Source organism: Lissotriton helveticus, chromosome 7, assembly GCF_964261635.1.
Source record: "Lissotriton helveticus chromosome 7, aLisHel1.1, whole genome shotgun sequence".
Lineage (NCBI taxonomy): Eukaryota > Metazoa > Chordata > Amphibia > Caudata > Salamandridae > Lissotriton > Lissotriton helveticus.
In genome coordinates, this window is record NC_136068.1 from 386715109 (window position 1) to 386734120 (window position 19012).

Here is a 19012-nt window from a genome sequence, read left to right on the forward strand (position 1 = left end):
ACCGATCGCGGATTAAGAAAAAGGTCATGTCTGCTCCAATGGTGGAGCTTTTCTGCGAGAAGTCTCACAATGAGCAAGAATTCAAATGGTCTGTCCTATACACTGTAAACTCCAGGTCAAAATGCCATGACGTCGAACGCGTTCTGTTACAAAAAGAAGCGTATCTAATTTTAAAATTCAATAGTGCACAGACTGGTTTAAATAACCTGTCTGAGATAGCGCATATTTGACCACATCGGTCCTGATTTGCATCGGTTAGACATCCCTGGCTTGCCCGCTGGTCTTGGTCCTCTATTGCATGAGAACAGGTCACTGACCCAGAGAAGCCACCCAAAATTCTAGTACAATCTAGCGTACTCATCTTTTGTTTTAAAATACATGATACAATAAACAATTGGAAGGACGTACCCATTACCTTTAGACTAAGATAAGGTGCTGTAGACAGCACTTTTAGCCTTTATTTTCAAGCAAATGTGACTCATGGGACTGCATGCCCCATAATGCATCAGTATAGCTTTTGCATATAACAAACAGGAAATAGCGGCGGCCATCTTTACTGAGAGAAATTCGAATCCCACAGCACAGAGCAGCAGCTCCAGCCACAGGTATTTGTCCCACTTGCACTAATACGCGCTTGCTGAGCGCTGAATCAGTTAAAATATTCTACTAAGGGTGCGCTTTGTTTTTCTTTGTAGAATGCTGAAATCAACAATTCCATTTATGCGCAAGAGAGATTAAATCAAGGTAGGCAATCCCTTCTCGAATTCTCCAAGCGAGTGTTTAACATAATGTGCACACCGCTAAGCGTCTGAATATTAATCTTTCCCATATCTCAGAACCCAAACTGATGGTCACGCCGCTTTTAATGGACCTTGCCAGCACTCGGCACTACTGAAAGTAAAAGGTATGCTTCCACTCCCCAACTTGTTTTAGCGAGTGAATATATTGTACCAATCTCGTAATGATAAAAATTAAAAACATCCCTTAAATTCTTTTAGGCTTCTCTGCCTGGCCACGTTATTTCATTTAAACGGACCCCCAAAAGACCCGATCTGAAATTCAACACTGAGCAGCCTTGGTATGTAGCGCACACCGACATTACAGCTACTGTATGATAAAAAGGAGCCCACACACTAGATTAAGCAAAACATTGCTTTTGTATCCCACAGATACAAGATACATACAGCCCTGATGACAGACCAGTGACTCCAGTCTGGTCTAGAAACGCGTCGGCAGTATTGGTTGGGAGACATAAAGTATTACTGTTGCACTAAAGCTAGGACCGGCTGGTCCAGCACTAAAATATACAAGATAATCATTTATCTTCCCAACCCCTAGTTTCTCTCATTCAGTGTTTGTTAGCTTTTTGTTGTTCGTAAATTGATATGTTTGTATTATTATTTTTTCAATAATGTCTGATGTGAGAATATTTTCTATTGTGTGTTCTAATAATTTCTAAATGTGTAAATAGTCTTTGCCCTTAATGTTTGCTAACATTAGTCCAGCCTTGTAAATATTTGTAAATATTTGCAATCAATGTCTTTTTTCTGTCAGCAATTTTTTCAAATTATAGAAAATACAAAATGATTGACACAAAATAATGGTGTCCAGGGAAGCGATAATAAAGTGTTTCTTACCCTATATCAAAAAATTGTATTGAGTAACTGTGGTTTGGGCATTTTGTGTTGTTTACTAATATCATCTAAATGGGCACTGCAGCATTATATCTCAAATTCTCAATAACAGCAAATGTGGTCAATTATGTTTAGCAACTGTAGACAGTCAAAGGACTTGGGAAGACATTTAAAGAGAGAAAGAAATCCGCCTACCCTTTTGTGGTCTTAAGAATGTTGTCTTCATGGTGTACAACAAATAATGTACTACACTAAATCATCCTGAGTAACTAAGTCAAATAAAAAGGTTGTGTTGCTTTGCAGTATACGATTTAAACACTGAGTAATACTTGCAATAAAATGTGCAGACCTTCACTGGCAAGTGAAATAACCAGCAGATCACTGCTCTATACAAAGACAGACTTTCTGAACAGAGCAATATTTTTTAAATCACCCCAACGCTTGGCAAATTCAAAGTGTGATCATGTATTGGATTTTAGAATTATTCATTAAGTAATGCACTCCTATGAAACAGTTTATGGTTATTGAAAGTCAACAGGGTGTTCTGTTCCTGTGGCATTTTGCTGTAAAAAGCAAACATATCCCTTGACCTATATATGTCAAAGCTAGGCCCAATATTACATTTATTATAGTAAACGGTTCATTGCGTTTGTGCCTTATAGTCAACTCTCACAATCTGAGATTGTCATTTATTGTAAAACTTCACACAATTTCTTGTACTATGCGTATATGAAACTTAATGAGATATAGCAGAGATGACCACTGTTTGAGTAGGTTTCTAAATTAAAGTTACTTTCAGATGGTTGTGCGCTGGTGTTTCATTCAACAAAAACAAATCGAAACCAATGAAAGTAAAAGCTATACTTCTGTTACTTCTGGCTGTCTGTTAATAATACTTACATCACAAAAATAGATTAAAAGATAGCTTTTAAAGCTTTTCAAAAAACCTTTGTTAAGAAAGATTAAATCAAAAAGGTACGGCCATATATGGATGAGACCAATACTAAAAGTCACTGCCCTTTTAGCATTATTTACAAAATGCAAACAATAAAAAAACACAAATGAGGATTTACAGAAATACGTAATATAAATGGTAACTTGAATACTAAAAATCAGCAACAATTTACAAAGAACACATCAACTAAAGTATCTAAAAGAAGTTTCATAGAAACCATACATATAACCAGAATTGTGAGCAACCGGAGACTCCATTTGCAATATTATCTTTCTGGTCATTGTACCTTACAAAAAATAAAGACTTTCCAATTGCTCGCAGTGCATATGTTGTGCCTATTTAATTTCTTCTTCTAAAGACTTTAGTTTGTGTTTTAGTTACGTTGTTGATGATATTTGGTAATAAGTTACTATTTACAGTACAGCTTATTTTGGAGAAAAACTATTTAAGTTTTTTGGGATGGGCCATTGCACACACTGAGTAGGGTTAATAAAGTTAGCTGGGAAGAATTGGTCAGCTACCTGACTCCGTTACCATGGTTAGTGTTGATCCTTTTCGGTCTTACTGCCAAAGCTCCAAAGGGTGACTAGTGTTCATTTTACTCAGAATAGTCAAATATAAAAGAAACATCAGTGACTATGTACCCTAGTATAAGCTGAGCCGCAGTGTTCTGTTTAAGCAGTCCTTTTTACCTTCATGTGGGCTCCAAAACTCACAAATACAATGTAACATGTTTACAAAAAAGCCTGCATTTAAAATACTCCATCACCGGGCATGACCTGATAATCAAATAATTAAAAGGTTAATAGTTCCACAGGTTTAGAGTATTAAGCCCATGCCACTGATTATGGAGTTACAGACTCTAGTGGATAATCAGTTAGTATTTTTTTGAAAGAAGAAAGCAGGTTTGGTATGATGGAATTAGTTAACATGATAACCGATTTAATTATTTTAATTGTCACTGTTAAATATTCACAATGCAATTAAAAGCATGAGCAAAGACAAACATTGAGGTAGCAGAATTTCAAAGCAAGCAGTAATTAGCTAATCATTTGTTAAAACAGATGAAAAACGAAAAAGAAACAGCTCACCGGCGAGCTTCCACTTGCTTTCTGCAGCTGAGACAAGTTAGTTTCAAATGTGCCTATCAAGTCATGTGACCCATCGCTATCATAATCAGTACAATGCACCTGAAAAAAAGACAGCAGGCAACGGAGAGACATTTAATGGAGGAAAATAACAATAGCTCACCACTTGGTCTTTGGCTTCAAGCAGCTTGACGGTGGTACATGAGAACTCCCCTATCAAATCTGAACTGGTGCTGTCATCCATATCACTAACTGTAACCTGACAGCAGAACAGACACTGAATGTAAGCCCAACAGGAAGTAACTGCAAACAGCGCGCAAGCAAAACAAATGTCTAGGAGATGGCTAATAAACATAAGAGGATTACATTTAAAATGTTCAAGGAAAGTCATATTTCTACGCACAAACCCCTTAGAGAATACATAAATATCAAACCCCTTAGATAATTCATAAATATAACACTTTCTGATTAATATTCAATACAGGTAAACAAACAAAAAATGCATTTGGGTATAATATTATGCTTTCTAAAAGCACAACCAAATGTCCAATGTTGCGTAATATATACTGGGGATATTTTCCTTACAAAACAAACAAAACATGTTTTACTAGGTCAACTAACAGTTTTTTTTACCCATTACCAGAGACAGAAAACGCAAGGTAAATATTTTCATTGTAATTGGTCGATCAATTTCACAGGTGCCTTTTAAATAATTTATGGTCTAAAATATGACACATGGCAGCCATTAAATGAGCTCAAAGACAGTAGTATTAAATAATATTTAGCATTAATTCTTTACATTTCGCGCCTAGCATTATAAAGAATTAATTACATTAGAGACATATTCGGACTTAATGTGTAAACATTCATCATTTTACATCCTACTGTACACATAGGTCAACAGCGCAGTGAGGTCTTCAGTCTGAAAATGTCATTAAAGGAATGAAACTTACAAAAGACAACTGACTTGGTGAAGGGCAAAGGGAAGTGATTGGTGCTGGCCCATTAGTGTGCAAATAGCATTATTTAGCTCGGAGGCAGGTAACGATCGTCGCTTTAAAGTCAGAACCACAGGCAAGAAGGGGAAGCGGGGATCGGCCACTCTGAGGTAGCTATTGGTGAGAGTGCAGGTAGAGGAGACCCTGAAAGCCTTTCTACACACAAGTCAATAACTATCCAGGAGGTGCATCCTCGTTGGAAAATACTGCTGTTGTACATCAGATACTTGAATTTAGAAAAAAAGAAATGTATATTCAAAATATGGTTTCTTACATGGGTATTTTTAATGACTATCTAAGTGGGAAAAGCTACAGTGGAATAAGGGTGCTTCTGTGACTGTCAGTTAGTGATGCAAATTGGTCCTGGCTTCCTAACTCAGAAAACCTCAACAAAGATAAGAAAAATCACTTTTTTCCCAGGAATGGAGGTGTGTTTAAAGTTTTGAATAAAGGAGATCTCTCGTTTGCCCTGGCCTCCAGCCTTAATGTTCAAAGGAGGATACATATTGTTCTACTTGAACAAGCACTTTTGGAGTTATACCGCCAAACTGGGTAGAAGTCTGGGAATCCTGAATAAAACCTTGCTGATGAGAGATCGAGAGTTCACCGGGCTGCATGAATAACTGTGCTGCCCCTCTCAGGCGGAGCCAACATGATACCTGGAAGAGAAGGCCGCGTTGGGTGGAGAATCTGTGTGAAGAAGGCCTTCAAGGAGCAAGTCTGTACAAAAGCCACAAGCCTGCTGCAGCCCACAAGTAGCAAGTTCCAAAAGCTACATCATCTGGGCCATGGAGCTGTAATGTTGCATGAATTATTGGAAAATGAGACTTGACCACCCTCAGCTCATCCCTTGTCTGGAATATGCTTACATTTCCCTTTCTCTGTCCTAGAAGGACCAGCGGTTAAGCCTGTCTCTACAGTGTGGAGACTAGTTCTGTTGGTAAATGAGGTCATCCAGATCCACAAAAAGCAAGAATAAATCTTCTGGCATGACTTCTATGACATTTAAAGTCATAGTTAATATTTAAAGTAGAGTTTCCAGTGGCAAGAAACTGGATTCAGTGGAAGGCCATACTACGGACACATTGTGGCTGTAAACATTAAAGTAAAAGACATAGGAGTAAACAAGCATTTACAATGCAACGGTTTCGCCTTTGCAAAAGTTTGAGCTATTGGCATTGTAAACGACAAACTTTTTATTTATGTGTTGGTTTTGAAAACATAAATAAATGGCATTGTCATTTACAATGGCAATAGCTTAATCTCTCGCAAATGCGAGACCTGGCACATGGAGACACATACCGACTGTCATACAAATAAAAGAACAGGCACACTGACACTGCCACAGATACACATACAGAAGCAAATACACAAAGATGGACTAAGACTTGAGCACAGCGGCAAGAACACACTCGGGCCATCGAAAGTCCCAGTGCACCAACACAGAAACTCAAATGGACGCAAACTGATATTCCCAGTGAAAAGAAAATAACACATTTATCCAGCACACGTAACGTTACCAGCCTACGCATTCCAGGACCAGCATACATGAACTTTTATGTGAAGTTCCACCAACCATCCACAAACCTTCGCTCTGTCTCCCTCATCCTTGCGCAGACACCGCACGTCCGCCACAGCGGAGGCTCCTCTATCTCCCACCTCACCAATAAGTGTTGGAATGCCCTCCCTCTCCAACTCCAAACATCACCCTCTCTGATGGACTTCAGGAAGAGAGTCAAGAACTGGCTTTTCTACTAAGCCCTGCAACCCAGCACTTGTATACCCTCACGGGTGAGAAGCCATGCTCTCAAAAGTACTGATTGACTGACTGTGGAATGTGAGAGTGATGCTACAGGGCAGATGAGTGAAGGGGTAGGTGCAGATCCTGAGGAGTAAATAGAGTGGTCAGCTTCTCAAGTGCTGTGTGAGGAGCAGCAGTGGGTGGGAGTAGCAAAACCACAAAAGACAGAATGGGGTACATTTGATCAGCACAACCACAATGAACATGTGGAGCTTCTGGACGTGGCGAGGACAAAATGGTGCGGGGCGATCCTCGCCATGCAGCGGAATGTGTTGAGCACAAGGGGGTGGCAGCAGTCGGGATCGCGCACAATAAATGCGTAAAGGAGCACAGGATCAGCCCAGCCCAGCAAGAACAGGGCACGGGGGTCACCTGCAAGAACAGGGCATAGGGGCTCCTGCAAGAACAGGGCACGGAGGCACCTGATGAAACCGCGGGGGAAGGGGGGGGCAGATGGATCGGCAGGAACTACGGAGTTAGGGCAGCGGCAGGAACTCCAGAGGATGCCTTAATGAATCATAAGCAGTCTCCTGGAGGGGGCATGGGGAGACGCATGCAGGAAGCACGGGGAAGTACTTCGAGAAATCATTGGGGCACATATAGGAAGTCGGGAACCTTAAAGGACACCAACAGGAACCGCTGGGGGCACCTTCAGGAACCACCAGGGATGGAGGGGGAGCCTGCAGGAGCCGAAAGAAATCCATGGAATGTACCTGAAGCCGCCATATGGAGTCACCTGAAAGAACCACCTGTGAGCTATCCGCACTATTCTTCGGATGGGTATGTCAGGGGCTGTAAACTCTGAAATCTACCGAACGATCTGTGTGTCGACACCATCTGCACCTCATCTGAATGATTTGCAATGACAGCACTGCGCAGCAGGCACACTATCCCACCCGGCTATCTCACCGTGACTCCAACTTCCTCTGCCCGTCGTGCTGCTCACAGATGGATACGGCGGCGGGGGTTATGTAATGTTATGAGGCAGATGCAGAGCCCGACGTCTTCGGATGTTCTGTGCTATCCAGGGCGGACCGATTAAGTAAGTGTGCTAAGTACATTAACCCAATGCGTTCTCTTAAAGGGACGTGGACTGTATCCTGTCGGCAATAGACAGGTAACCAGGGGCGTAGCTTGGTCAGTAAGATTAGGGAGGTGTGAGCGATTTTCAACAGCCATGCTGGCATTGCATGCTGCAATACGTTATAAGGGAAGCAGTGCAGAAGGGGGGGTTTAAGAGGCGGTGGAAAGGAGCGGAGGGCAGATTTTAAGGGGGTACATTAAATATAATATCTTGCAAAATAACAAAACAAATAGAGACATTTAAAACATAAACATGCGTGTGCGTCTGGTTTTGTCTGTGTTTTTAAGTAATAATTCCAGACATACTCCTCATCACACCCGACTGAAAAACCCTTTACCCGACTATTGCCTAGAGAATTGACAGCCCCCCACACCCCTAAAGCTACGCCCCCGCGGATCACCGCTGCAGGTGTGCTAAGCCACTGACATACGAGGGTTGGAAGCTGTCACTTGCGGATTACACACACACTCCGAACAGGTGCATGGACTCACTAGGTGGTATCACCAAGTTTGGAGCCTGTCATATACAGGTTACCAGAGCCCCCAACAGATGCAGGAAGCCGCTGAGGTCTCTCAACCAGAAGCAGCCGCCCCCCTCGGGTTACATATAATGGATCCCCGCGTCAGACGCCAGGATCCCTCGATCTGTCCCGCACTCTGAATATACAGATCAGCAGCTCTTACCACAGGCTCTCTCGCAGCTTGGTGCCGCCGACCCGCGGGGCCCGAGGCCGGCTCGGTCGGTGGGGTCGGGTAGCTTGTCCCCACGGTTTGGGGGAGGGGGGGCTAGAAACAGATCGGAACACTCAGTCTCTTTGACACCTCCCGAGATGTAATGCACATCATGCATGACAGGGAATACACTCTAATTTCACCCCAGCTCCTCTAAGCCTTACCCGCCGTTGAAGGTGTATGGGGAGAATCTGTGTTCTACAGGTCCACTGTAGTGATAGTCCGCCATGCGCAGACTCTCCTCGTGCCGCGGGATGGACAGCATTGTCTACCTCAGCTAAAACTGTACTCCGGGGCTGCTAACGTGCTGTTCCCAAGCTCTGACACTGCGCTGGATCTACCGCTTAACCCACTGCAGAGGGCCGCTGATGCTGTCTCATTCCAAGATGGCGCGGAAGCGGATATCAGGCTCGGCTTCCTTTCGAAACCGAAGGAAATCTCCAATTATCACTGCTTCAACCAGCGTTAACAACTAACCGCCAGGAGGAGATAACATTAAACTTTTATCTGAACATAGCATAATACAATTATATCAGTCATTTTCTATCCTTTTTAAGAGGCATGCCTATTTTTTATTCATCTTTTTGAAGTACAACATTTACTTTACTGCTCGTATTTAAAAAAAGGTGCATCTGTCTAACAGTTCATTATTCCGAAGTACAGGCAAAGTACAACTGTCCCACAATCAAATCCCAAACGCTGTTCTTCCAAAATGGTGAGAGCACGAGCGAGTTTGTTTCACCATAGGATATTGAGTAGGTGAAAACAATGAGGAAACAAGTCAGGTCCCAGGCCGGCAGCCAATCACGGCACGGCCGGGGAATGACGTCACGGGGGTGTCCCGGGCCGGCAGCCAATCACAGCGCGGCCCGGGGAATGACGTCACGGGGGTGTCCCGGGCCGGCAGCCAATGACAGCGCGGCCCAGGACAAAGGGGCGGGACTTAAAAAAAGAACCAGAAACGCCCCCGAATGGCGTTTTCACGGGGAAAGCGTGATTGACAGCCTCTGTCTCCCAATGGCTAGCCTCCATTTGTGGAGCTAGCCAATGGGAGACAGAGGCGGGACTAAGCCCCACACTGTAGGAACATAAGATTTCTCCTGGGCGGAGCTAGTGCTCCGGCCCATGGCGAAACCTAAAAATGTAGGTACTGTCCGGGCCTCCAATGTGGGTGCTGGCCCACTACATACAACATCAGTCCTTTTGAATAATATAGAAACCAGCTGAACAATAAATGCGTTTCTGGACTCCTGTGAATAGAACTGTGCCCTACCCAGACACTATTAGTCAGACCCCCTGTTAACAGAGTAAAACTGGATTTTAGAACTGCACCAGTGACTTCACTGAAGTGGGTGTCCTTGTTGCTGGGTGGTGTTTTTTGGGGTTTATAGTTTTATGGGTTACTTTTTTGGGATGCTGGAACTTCAGCAGCTGAGGCATCGGCCCACTGAACTGTACAGCCTGGTACCAAATGGACAAAACAGGAGATTGTTCCAGATGTGCTCAATCTGTATCCATTAGTTAATGGGGTGACCATGTGTCCCTCAGAACCTGGGTATTCACGATGTAAGTAACAAGTAGGTTCTGTCAGGTAGATACAATTGCTTAGATCTATGTACTCTATATATTAAGAGATATCGCAATATATACAGCCACAAATTTAAAGAAATTTCAAACAAGGCAATAGAACATTTACAATAGAAAAAAACAATTAGTTTTTGCCAAAAAATTATATTTGTTTACTTTTTTAGTTATTTACCAAATAAATTGATATGGCTGTCACAAGCACAAATCAAATACAATGGTACAATCGTGAATATAGTGAAAAATAAGTGACAAAGTGACAAGTGAAATCAGTGGTGCACTATATACATGACAATCAAAGGAGAGGTTTAATTCGATATTTTTGTCCTGTTCTTAATTTTTCCACATGAATAAAAGACCCAATAATGATTTCATAGTAGGGCCAAGGACACCGTGTGGATAAGTATAGTAATAACGTCGATGTTTCGACCCCTGGAGAATGCGCAGATTGTAATGCGTTAAGGACGGGTCTTTCTCAAGACACCAAAAAGACTGAGCAGACAGCCACAAGAGCAGATGGTCCAATAATTGGAGTGCGATCAAAATTGAAAATTCCCCGGAAATCAAGATTCGAGACCCTGTAGGCATTCAGGGCGTACTGTAGATCCAATAGCAAATCAAGGATCGGGTCAAACGAATTGACAATCACAACTCAGGCTTATTCTTTGGAAAATGAAGAGCTCCACCAGTCATATCTCAGACAACGCACTGATTCTGATCTGGAGCATCTAACAGACTACAATCCCCAAGAGTCTAAGCAAGCAGATTTCAACAGTAATCTGTTATTGTGCACCCCAATAAAGCCAGCACCACCACTTCCTTCCTTTCCTAACTGCTCAGCAGCCACTTAAGTGCTCTCAGCATTGGCCATTAGAATAAAGGTTATGAATGTATTTGTTTGTCGTTGTTAGGCTTTTATTACCTGAAGTGCCACTGATAAACTGAGTGGTACTGTGTACTTGTGGAGAAGTGTGGCTCACTGGTTAGAAGCGGCAGACCCTGAAGCAGAGATCGGCCCGGGACCAGGGTTCAATTCCCAACGCGGCAGGGTCTTGGGTCAATGTCCGCGGACTCGATAATTCTCGCCAAGGTGCCTACGCTAACCATGGGTCCCACTCTGCAACTCTGGGCAATAGCTTGCTTAATCTCCACAACGGCCCCATCAGCGCCGGGGATGCCTGGCTTCACCTTGGAGGTGCCCAGGAGGGACCATCTCACAGGGAAAGTCAGGACGGGTTCCCCAGCGGTATACAGCGCCAGGACACTCCGAGATTGAGTAATAGGGCGCTTTACAAGTATACTTACCTTACCCTTGCACCTCCTGAAAGGCCCGGCTTCCTTGTGGGTGCATTACTTCCTCCTATGTGGGACAGGCGCCTACACCAAAACTAGTTGTGAGGTAGGGCTCCCTCTCTCTACCATGCTATTCATTCTCTAATCTTCCTCTGCTTGTGGACACAATTAGGTGACAACTGTCTCACACAGTAGTCTTCATTGTCAAAGCACAGCCCAAGATGGACTACAAGGAGACAGCTACATTCCCATTTTACAAGTGGAGCTCCACCTACACCCTATATATGTTCTAACTGCGCCATAAACTTGAAGACAAAATCTACTATCGGAGGTCGGGGAAGGGGTGGTATATTTCACTATTGAGGAAAACCTTTCATAGGCCTTGGACTCTGGGCTGCACTACGTATCCAACTAACATTGCCCTTACTCTAACCCATCCGACAGGCTCTCGTGATCTGTAACAATTAGAAAGGAGTTGAAACAAACAATCATTTGCTTTAAAGGGCAAGAGGAGCTTGAAAAATAAAATAAAGGCCAGCATTGTGCCTTCATAAACATGTAAACAATCCAAGCAGAGCATATAATCTAAGCTAGACCAGCAAGACCAGGAAATAAACTGTACCTGCACCCTTAAAACACACACAAAACCAAAGCCTGTACCACAGTGAAACCAAAAGACGAGGGAATCAGAATTCGGAAGCTATAAAAAGAAATCACAGCCCAATCATACCTAGAAACTTGTCTCAAAAAAGGACAGCCAAGGAGAAGATAATGCCAGACCACCAGGTAGGCCTAGCTTTAGGACAATGCAAGCAATTAATCTGAAAGGCAACAGATGGCCATGGTAGTTCGGGAGCTAGCTGGTGACTGGTGCAGTGCAGCCCATTAAGATTTTAAAGCACTGTTGAAAAAGGTAGGAATCAGGGAAAAGAGTATGAAAGGGCACCGCGCACAGGGTGAACACCAATGCCTAGCCCTGCTAGAGGTTTGCAGAAGTGTAAATAAGGTAACCTAGGCCACTCTTGGCTAAAATCTGGAACATAAGTCTAGAATCCACAATGGTGTCTTTCCACAGAAGTATTTTTTTAATGAATATAAAAAAGCTACTTACCTTTGGTAATGCTATTTCAGGTGGATACTCTAACCGCAGATTCCTTACCTTGTGAATATCACCAAGTGGCAGATTAGATCTGTAGAATTTTTTTCCAGCATTGCTCTTGTGCACCAGCAGGTGATGCTGTGGGCTCCACATCAACAAAGCCCCACCCTGGAAGAAACACCAGAGCCACACACAAGCACCACCCCTCCACGGACATCAGTTTTATCCTTGATTTTGTCTAAAGTGCTTGACGCAGAGGTTTATAAGTAATCAGTTGTGACAGTATGCATGGACCCTTTTATAGATGGAGAAAAGAGTCAATTTCACGAAATACGAAGGGAGGAATCTGCAGTTAGATAGAGTATCCACCAGAAGGAACGTTATTGAAGGTAGGTACATTTTTCTTCTGCTTGCTACATCTAATCCCAGATTCCTCAACTTGTGAATAGATACTAAAGCAGTACCACCAGACGTGGTCATTGTCGAATGGCCAAGAACAAAAAATCCTGCAGGACATAATGAGCAAAGTGCCCTTACCACCAGACCTGGTTCTCAATGCAGTAGTGCATTGTGAACGTGTGGAATGAGGCCCACGTCGGGGTCTGAGAGATGTCCACAAGAGGCACTCAGTGTGTCAGTGTAATGGTAGAACCATGGCTCTGATAAATGAGCCCTCACATTCTGGGAGCTGTTTCTTGGTCAGTGCGTAGCACATTGTAATACAGAGGACTATTTACCTCGATATGTGTCCTTTTCTGCACTGCCTTACCCTTCTTTGCCACAAAGAACACCACAAGCAGTTGATCATCCACCGAAGGTCCTTAGTATGATCGATTTAAAAGCACAACTTTGTGGGGGGTTAAGCGATGGAACCTCTCCTCCTCTTTCAAGGGGTTAGGTGGACCAAAGTATGCTGGAAGGGTGATGGATTGTCCAACATGAAAAGGCATCCCAACGTTCAGCTGCCCAAGTCCATAACATATTTTTGTCCGGGTAAAAGGGGGTGTACAGCGAATAATCGGGCAGAACTTGTAACTCACTCATGAGACAAGCTGAAGTTATCGCTATGAGATAGGCTGTTTTGAAAGTCAGTAGATGCAAAGGACTACTTTGCATCAGCTCAAATTGGGTACATATAGGGAAAGTGAGATCTAAACTAAGGTTACATTACAAAAGGCCACAGGTTATTTAATTAAGGATGGCTTGTCTGATAAATGTAAAAAGGCAGAACATGCCAACAAAAAATCTTTAACAGTGCTCACGGCAAGTCCTTGCTATGCTAAAGACAGCACAAAAAACAAAACATCTGACAACTTTGTAATGAGTCTATATCGTGGAAGAACACCATGCCAAAACTCTTTGGCAGGGTCTGGTGTAAACAGTATTCATAGATTGACGCCTGGAGCTAGAACAACATCCACTATTTTGGGCAGGATATCAAAGCCAGTCAACTGTTGCCACCCAATCTCCAGCATGGAGGTGTAGACTGGTCAGGCCCAGGTGTAGGGCTATGCCCTGCTGCTGTGACAGAAGATCCTCCTGTACTAGCAGCCTGATTGGAGGAATGATGTCCACGCTCAGATGTTCCGGACACCACACTCACCTGGCCCAATCCAGAGCCCCTAGAATTACTTTGGCCCAGTTGTTCCTGTTCTTCCTCAGAACTCATGGCAGGAGAGTCAAAGGTGGGAATTATTAAAGGAGTCCTGAGCTCCACTTTAGGTCAAAGAGAGATTCTTTGGGACCTCTGGCACATGAAAGTGTGGACATTGTGCGTCCTCGGAAGTGGTGAATAGATTGAACAAGGGATCTCCCTATTGTTCGAAGATGCCCAGCTCCACCAATGGGTGTAGCTGCCATTTGAAATCAGATATATTGCACTAGCTGAGTGATTCCAACTTCGAGTTTAAAGATCCTGCCATCTGGTGAACCATCAGGGAAATGCCCAGATGATCTATCCAGGTCCAAAAGGTGCAGGGCCTCCAGGCACAGGGCCCAGGACCCACTCGGCCATGCTTTTTGCAGTGTCACATGGCAGTGGCGTTGTCCATAAGGACCTAAACCAGCCTTTATTTGATGGATTGTAGAAAGGCCTTCAACACCAAAAGAATGTCTCAACTCCAAAGTATGGATGTGGACGAGGATCTTAGCCAGAGACTAGAGTCCTCTGATCTCCACCTTACCAAGATGACCTCTCCAAACCAACTGCGAAGTGTCCGTCTCCACAACCAGGTCTGGGTGGGGGTAGGGAAAAGGGTCTGCTGCTGGTCAAAGTGCAGTTGAGCAGCTACCATTGGAGGTCTTTTGCATTCTCCTCTGAATCCTGCATGTTCACTTGGTGCTAAGCCCACTGAGACTTCAGATCCCACTGCAGAAAACGCTTAAGTCATCTGGTGTAGTCGACAAGTAGGACGCAGGAGGCCAAGGAGTCTTAGAGTGACTCTCACTGAAACCCAGGACCGAGTCCGAAAGAGTGGGATCATAATGTACACAATGTCGACGAGTCCAGGACTGGCTGTCATGAGCTCATTGAACAAGAGAAAAGGCTCAAAATTGCACCATATCCAGGATGGGCCCGATTAACAGGAGGCTCCTGGAGGAGTCGGGTATGACTTTGGCACATTGATGGAGATATCTATAGTATAGTAGAAACATTTTAATTGGAAGGCTTTTGCTCAGTTTCTCACTGGAATAGCTAATTTAGGTAACAATAAAAAGGTCACAGTGCAGCTCCTAGCTGCAATTTTTTAGCTTCAATGGTAATAACCACATGCACAAGTTACTACTTGTGTAACGATATATCTGTAAGAGACATTAGTTAGTGATAGATTCCTTACCTTAGAATATCCCCAGGCGTCAGACTGGATCCGGAAATTTTTGCGTAGCAATACCCCTGCGCGTCGGTAGGCGTCGTCCGCGGCTCTGGGTCAGTCGTCGGAGTACTTAGACGCCGCCCATGCGCGCTGACGTCAGTTCTGATACACAGCTTTTCCGTGCCAGATACTGAATATGCTACTTACCAGTATGCATCTGTTCTTGGCATGTAGGGCTGCTAACATTCATATCTTTTGCATTAGATCGCCGCCTAGTGTTGGGTCCGGATGATCGCACATTGTTGTCCTGGAAGAGTCTTCGAAGTATCCTGAGATAGGTGGCTCCTCCCCTGGACTACAGTGCGCATGGGCATCGGCTCCATCCCCAGATTGTTTTTAGCCATTGTGGCAGAGATGGAGTTTAACGTGTAAAGGATGTCCATGCTAATGATTGAATACAAGAGTATGTCTGCAGCTGCGACAGGCACCGGGGAGGAGGGTGGGCGATATGAATGTTAGCAGCCCTACATGCCAAGAACAGATGCATACTGGTAAGTAGCATATTCAGTTCGAGGCATGTGGGCTGCTAAATTCATATCTTTTGCATAGAATATATAGCAGTCCCTCCATTAGCGGCGGTTGCCTGTGCCAGTTGCAGAAACCTGAAAAAGTGTTTTGAGAACAGCCTGTCTTACAGCTGCTTGCTGCTTGGAATGTACATCAACACAGTAGTGTTTTGTAAAGGTATGTGGTGTAACCCACGTGGCTGCTCTGCAAATGTCTTCTAAAGGAATGTTCCCCAGGAAAGCCATGGATGCCCCCAATTTGCGTGTGGAGTGCGCCCTTGGGGGTATTGTCAAGGTACGTTTTGCCTTTTGATAACATATTTGGATGCACTTAACAATCCACCTGGCTATTCCTGCTTTGGAAATAGGGTTGCCCTTGTGCTGTGGCGAGAAGGCAACAAAAAGCTGTTTTGTTTTCCTAAAGTGTTGTGTCCTGTCAATGTAGTACATCAACGCCCTCCTGACATCCAAAGTATGAAGCATTCTTTCCGCCACCGTTTGCGGGTTTTGGAAGAATGCCGGCAAGTCAATAGTTTGGTTGAGATGAAACTGTGACACCACCTTCGGAAGGAATTTGGGGTTAGTACGTAGTACTACCCTATTTGGATGAATCTGAATGAATGGCTCTTGGATTGTGAGCGCTTGCCGCTCACTAACACGCCTTAGTGACGTAATAGCTATTAGGAAAGCTACTTTCCACGTTAGGAACTGGAGTTCACACGAGTGTAGTGGCTCAAAAGGTGGTCCCATCAGTCTGGTGAGGACCACATTGAGGTTCCACACCGGAGCTGGCGGTGTTCTTGGGGGAATGACTCGTTTCAGGCCTTCAAGAAAAGCTTTAATGGCAGGCACCCTGAAGACAGAGAGATGCTGCCTATTCTGGAGATAAGCTGCTATGGCGGATAGATGTATCCGAATGGAAGTGTACGCTAGATTGCACTTGTAAAGATGTAACAGATAGCAAATAATGTTAGGGATAGATGCATCTAGCGGGTTGATGTTATTGGCTGTACAGTAAATGACAAAACGCTTCCATTTTGCAGCATAGCCTGCTCTGGTAGTTGGCTTTCTTGCCTCCTTGATGATGTCCATGCATTCTGGAGGTAGGTGAAGGTATCCAAACTCTAGGACTTCAGGAGCCAGATCGCCAGGTTGAGCTGTTGCGGATCTGGATGCTGAAGGTCTCCATGGTTCTGCGTCAAAAGTCTGGGCGTGAGGCGCAGCCTTTGATGCGGCACCACCGAGAGTTCGAGGAACGTGGTGTACCATGCTTGGCGCGCCCACGTTGGAGCAACCAGGATGAGAGTCATCGAGTGCTGCCTTAGCTTTCTTGCCACCAGCGGAATCAGAGGGGCTGGCGGAAAAGCGTACGCAAATCTGCCTGACCAGTTCATCCATATCGCGTTCCCCTGCGACTGTGGGTGAGGGAACCTGGCGGCAAAGTGTTGGCATTTTGCGTTTTCGTTTGTGGCAAACAGGTCTATCTCCGGATGACCCCACTGCTGGAAGTACGGGCGGAGTACAGATGGGTGTAACTCCCACTCGTGCATTTGATGGCTGTATCTGCTGAGCAGATCCGCCATCTGATTGTCCTTGCCCGGGAGGTGTTCTGCCATGAGGAAAATGTTCCTCTGAATGGCCCACTTCCACATGCCCTGAGCCAGATGAGACAGCTGTGGCGAGTGGGTGCCCCCCTGCTTTTGAATGTAGTACATCGCGGTCATGTTATCCGTCCGGACTAACACTACCTTGTTGCACAGATGTACAATGAAGGACTTGAGCGCCATGAAGATTGCCATCAGTTCCAGATAGTTGATGTGCATCTTCTGTTGCTGCGTCGTCCATAGTCCCTGCACCGTGTAAGTGAGCAGATGAGCTCCCCATCCCTGGAGAGATGCGTCCGTTGTCAGGATAATCTGTGGCACTGGCTCCTGGAACAGTCGGCCCTTGCAAAGGTTGTGTGGAGTCCACCAATGCAGAGATTCGTATGCCCAACTGGTAACCAACACTAGGTCTGTCAATTGTCCCTGAGCCTGTGTCCACTGATTTGCTAAGCATTCCTGGAGCGGACGCATATGTAGACGTGCGTGAGGGACTATGAAGATGCAGGAGGCCATCATGCCAATCAACTGCATGAACACTCTCGCTGGAAGCGAGTGTTGTGGTCTGAACTTTTGGATTAGCGACTGCATGGTGTCTATCCTGACTTGATTTGGCTGGGCAATGGCCGTCAGGGTATTGATTGTCGCACCTAGAAACTGCCGGACATGCGCCGGCTGAAGATGCGACTTTGGGTAGTTCAACGAGAAGCCCAGATCGTGAAGGAGGTGAATGGTAGTCGACATGTCCGCGGCGCACTGTTGTTCCGACTTGGCTTGAACGAGCCAGTCGTCCAGGTAGGGGTAGACATGGATGTTCTGCCTCCTGAGGTGCGCCGCTACTGTCGCCAGACACTTGGTAAACACTCTTGGGGCTGTGGTCACTCCGAAGGGTAGGACTTTGAACTGATAATGTTTGCCTTGGATAGTGAATCTGAGGTATTTTCTGTGGGACGGGTGTAGTGGAATGTGGAAATAAGCATCCTTGAGGTCTAAGGTTGCTAAGAAGTCCCCTTGGTTTAACAAGGGAAGAATCTGTTGCAGTGTAAGCATATGGAAATGTTCTGATAGTATATACAGGTTGAGGGGACGCAGATCTAGAATGGGTCTGAGAGATCCGTCCTTCTTTGGAATAAGGAAGTACAGGGAATATACCCCTGTGCCCTCCAGCTCCACCGGCACGAGCTCGATTGCGCCTTTTGCAGCATCACCACTACTTCCTGCTGTAATAAGTGCAAATGCTCTGCGGACATAGGCCGTTGCCTTGGTGGAATGTTGGGTGGAGTGGATTTTAACTCTAGACAATAACCGTACTGGACAAGTTGTCGCACCCACCAATCTGTGGTGATGTTTCTCCAGACGGGCAGGAACTGCTGTAGTCTCCCCCCGACAGGTGTTAAGTGGTCGGGGGGCAGTGACAGAGTCACTGTTTGTTTGGGGCAGAGGAGCGGGAGTTGTTGTTTCCTCTGCCACGTCCTCTGGTACTGTTTCCTCGGTAACCCCCTTTGTTCTGCTTGGGGTACGAGGATTGTGCTCCACCTCTGGAGAATTGTGACTGTTGACCCATCTGTCCTCTGGTGACTCCACGCGCACCTGAGCGACGAAAATTGTTGCCACGGAACTGTTGTGATTGTAGGGCCCCCATAGACTTAGCAGTTTCGTTGTCTTTCTTAATCTTTTCGAGGGTGGTGTCAACATCAGGACCAAACAGTCTATCAGGATTGACTGGCTGATTGAGTATGGTTGTTTGAATGTCCGGTTTAAACCC

At 44.9% G+C, this 19012-nt stretch overlaps 1 protein-coding gene across 8 annotated transcripts in view; it reads right to left on the bottom strand.

Annotated features, from left to right (window-relative positions):
* Nucleotides 1–19012, bottom strand: part of LOC144768502 (copine-1-like) — an 854409-nt gene that overhangs the window by 215118 nt on the left and 620279 nt on the right. For 5 of the 8 annotated variants that reach the window (XM_078652218.1, XM_078652215.1, XM_078652216.1 and 2 more), the window contains one exon: nt 3681–3779. In XM_078652218.1, the coding sequence (XP_078508344.1) occupies nt 3681–3779 (99 nt within the window). Of the gene's footprint in view, nt 1–3680; nt 3780–3840; nt 3937–19012 lie in introns of all 8 variants that reach the window. The other 3 variants (XM_078652221.1, XM_078652219.1, XM_078652220.1) reach the window with 1 other exon arrangement.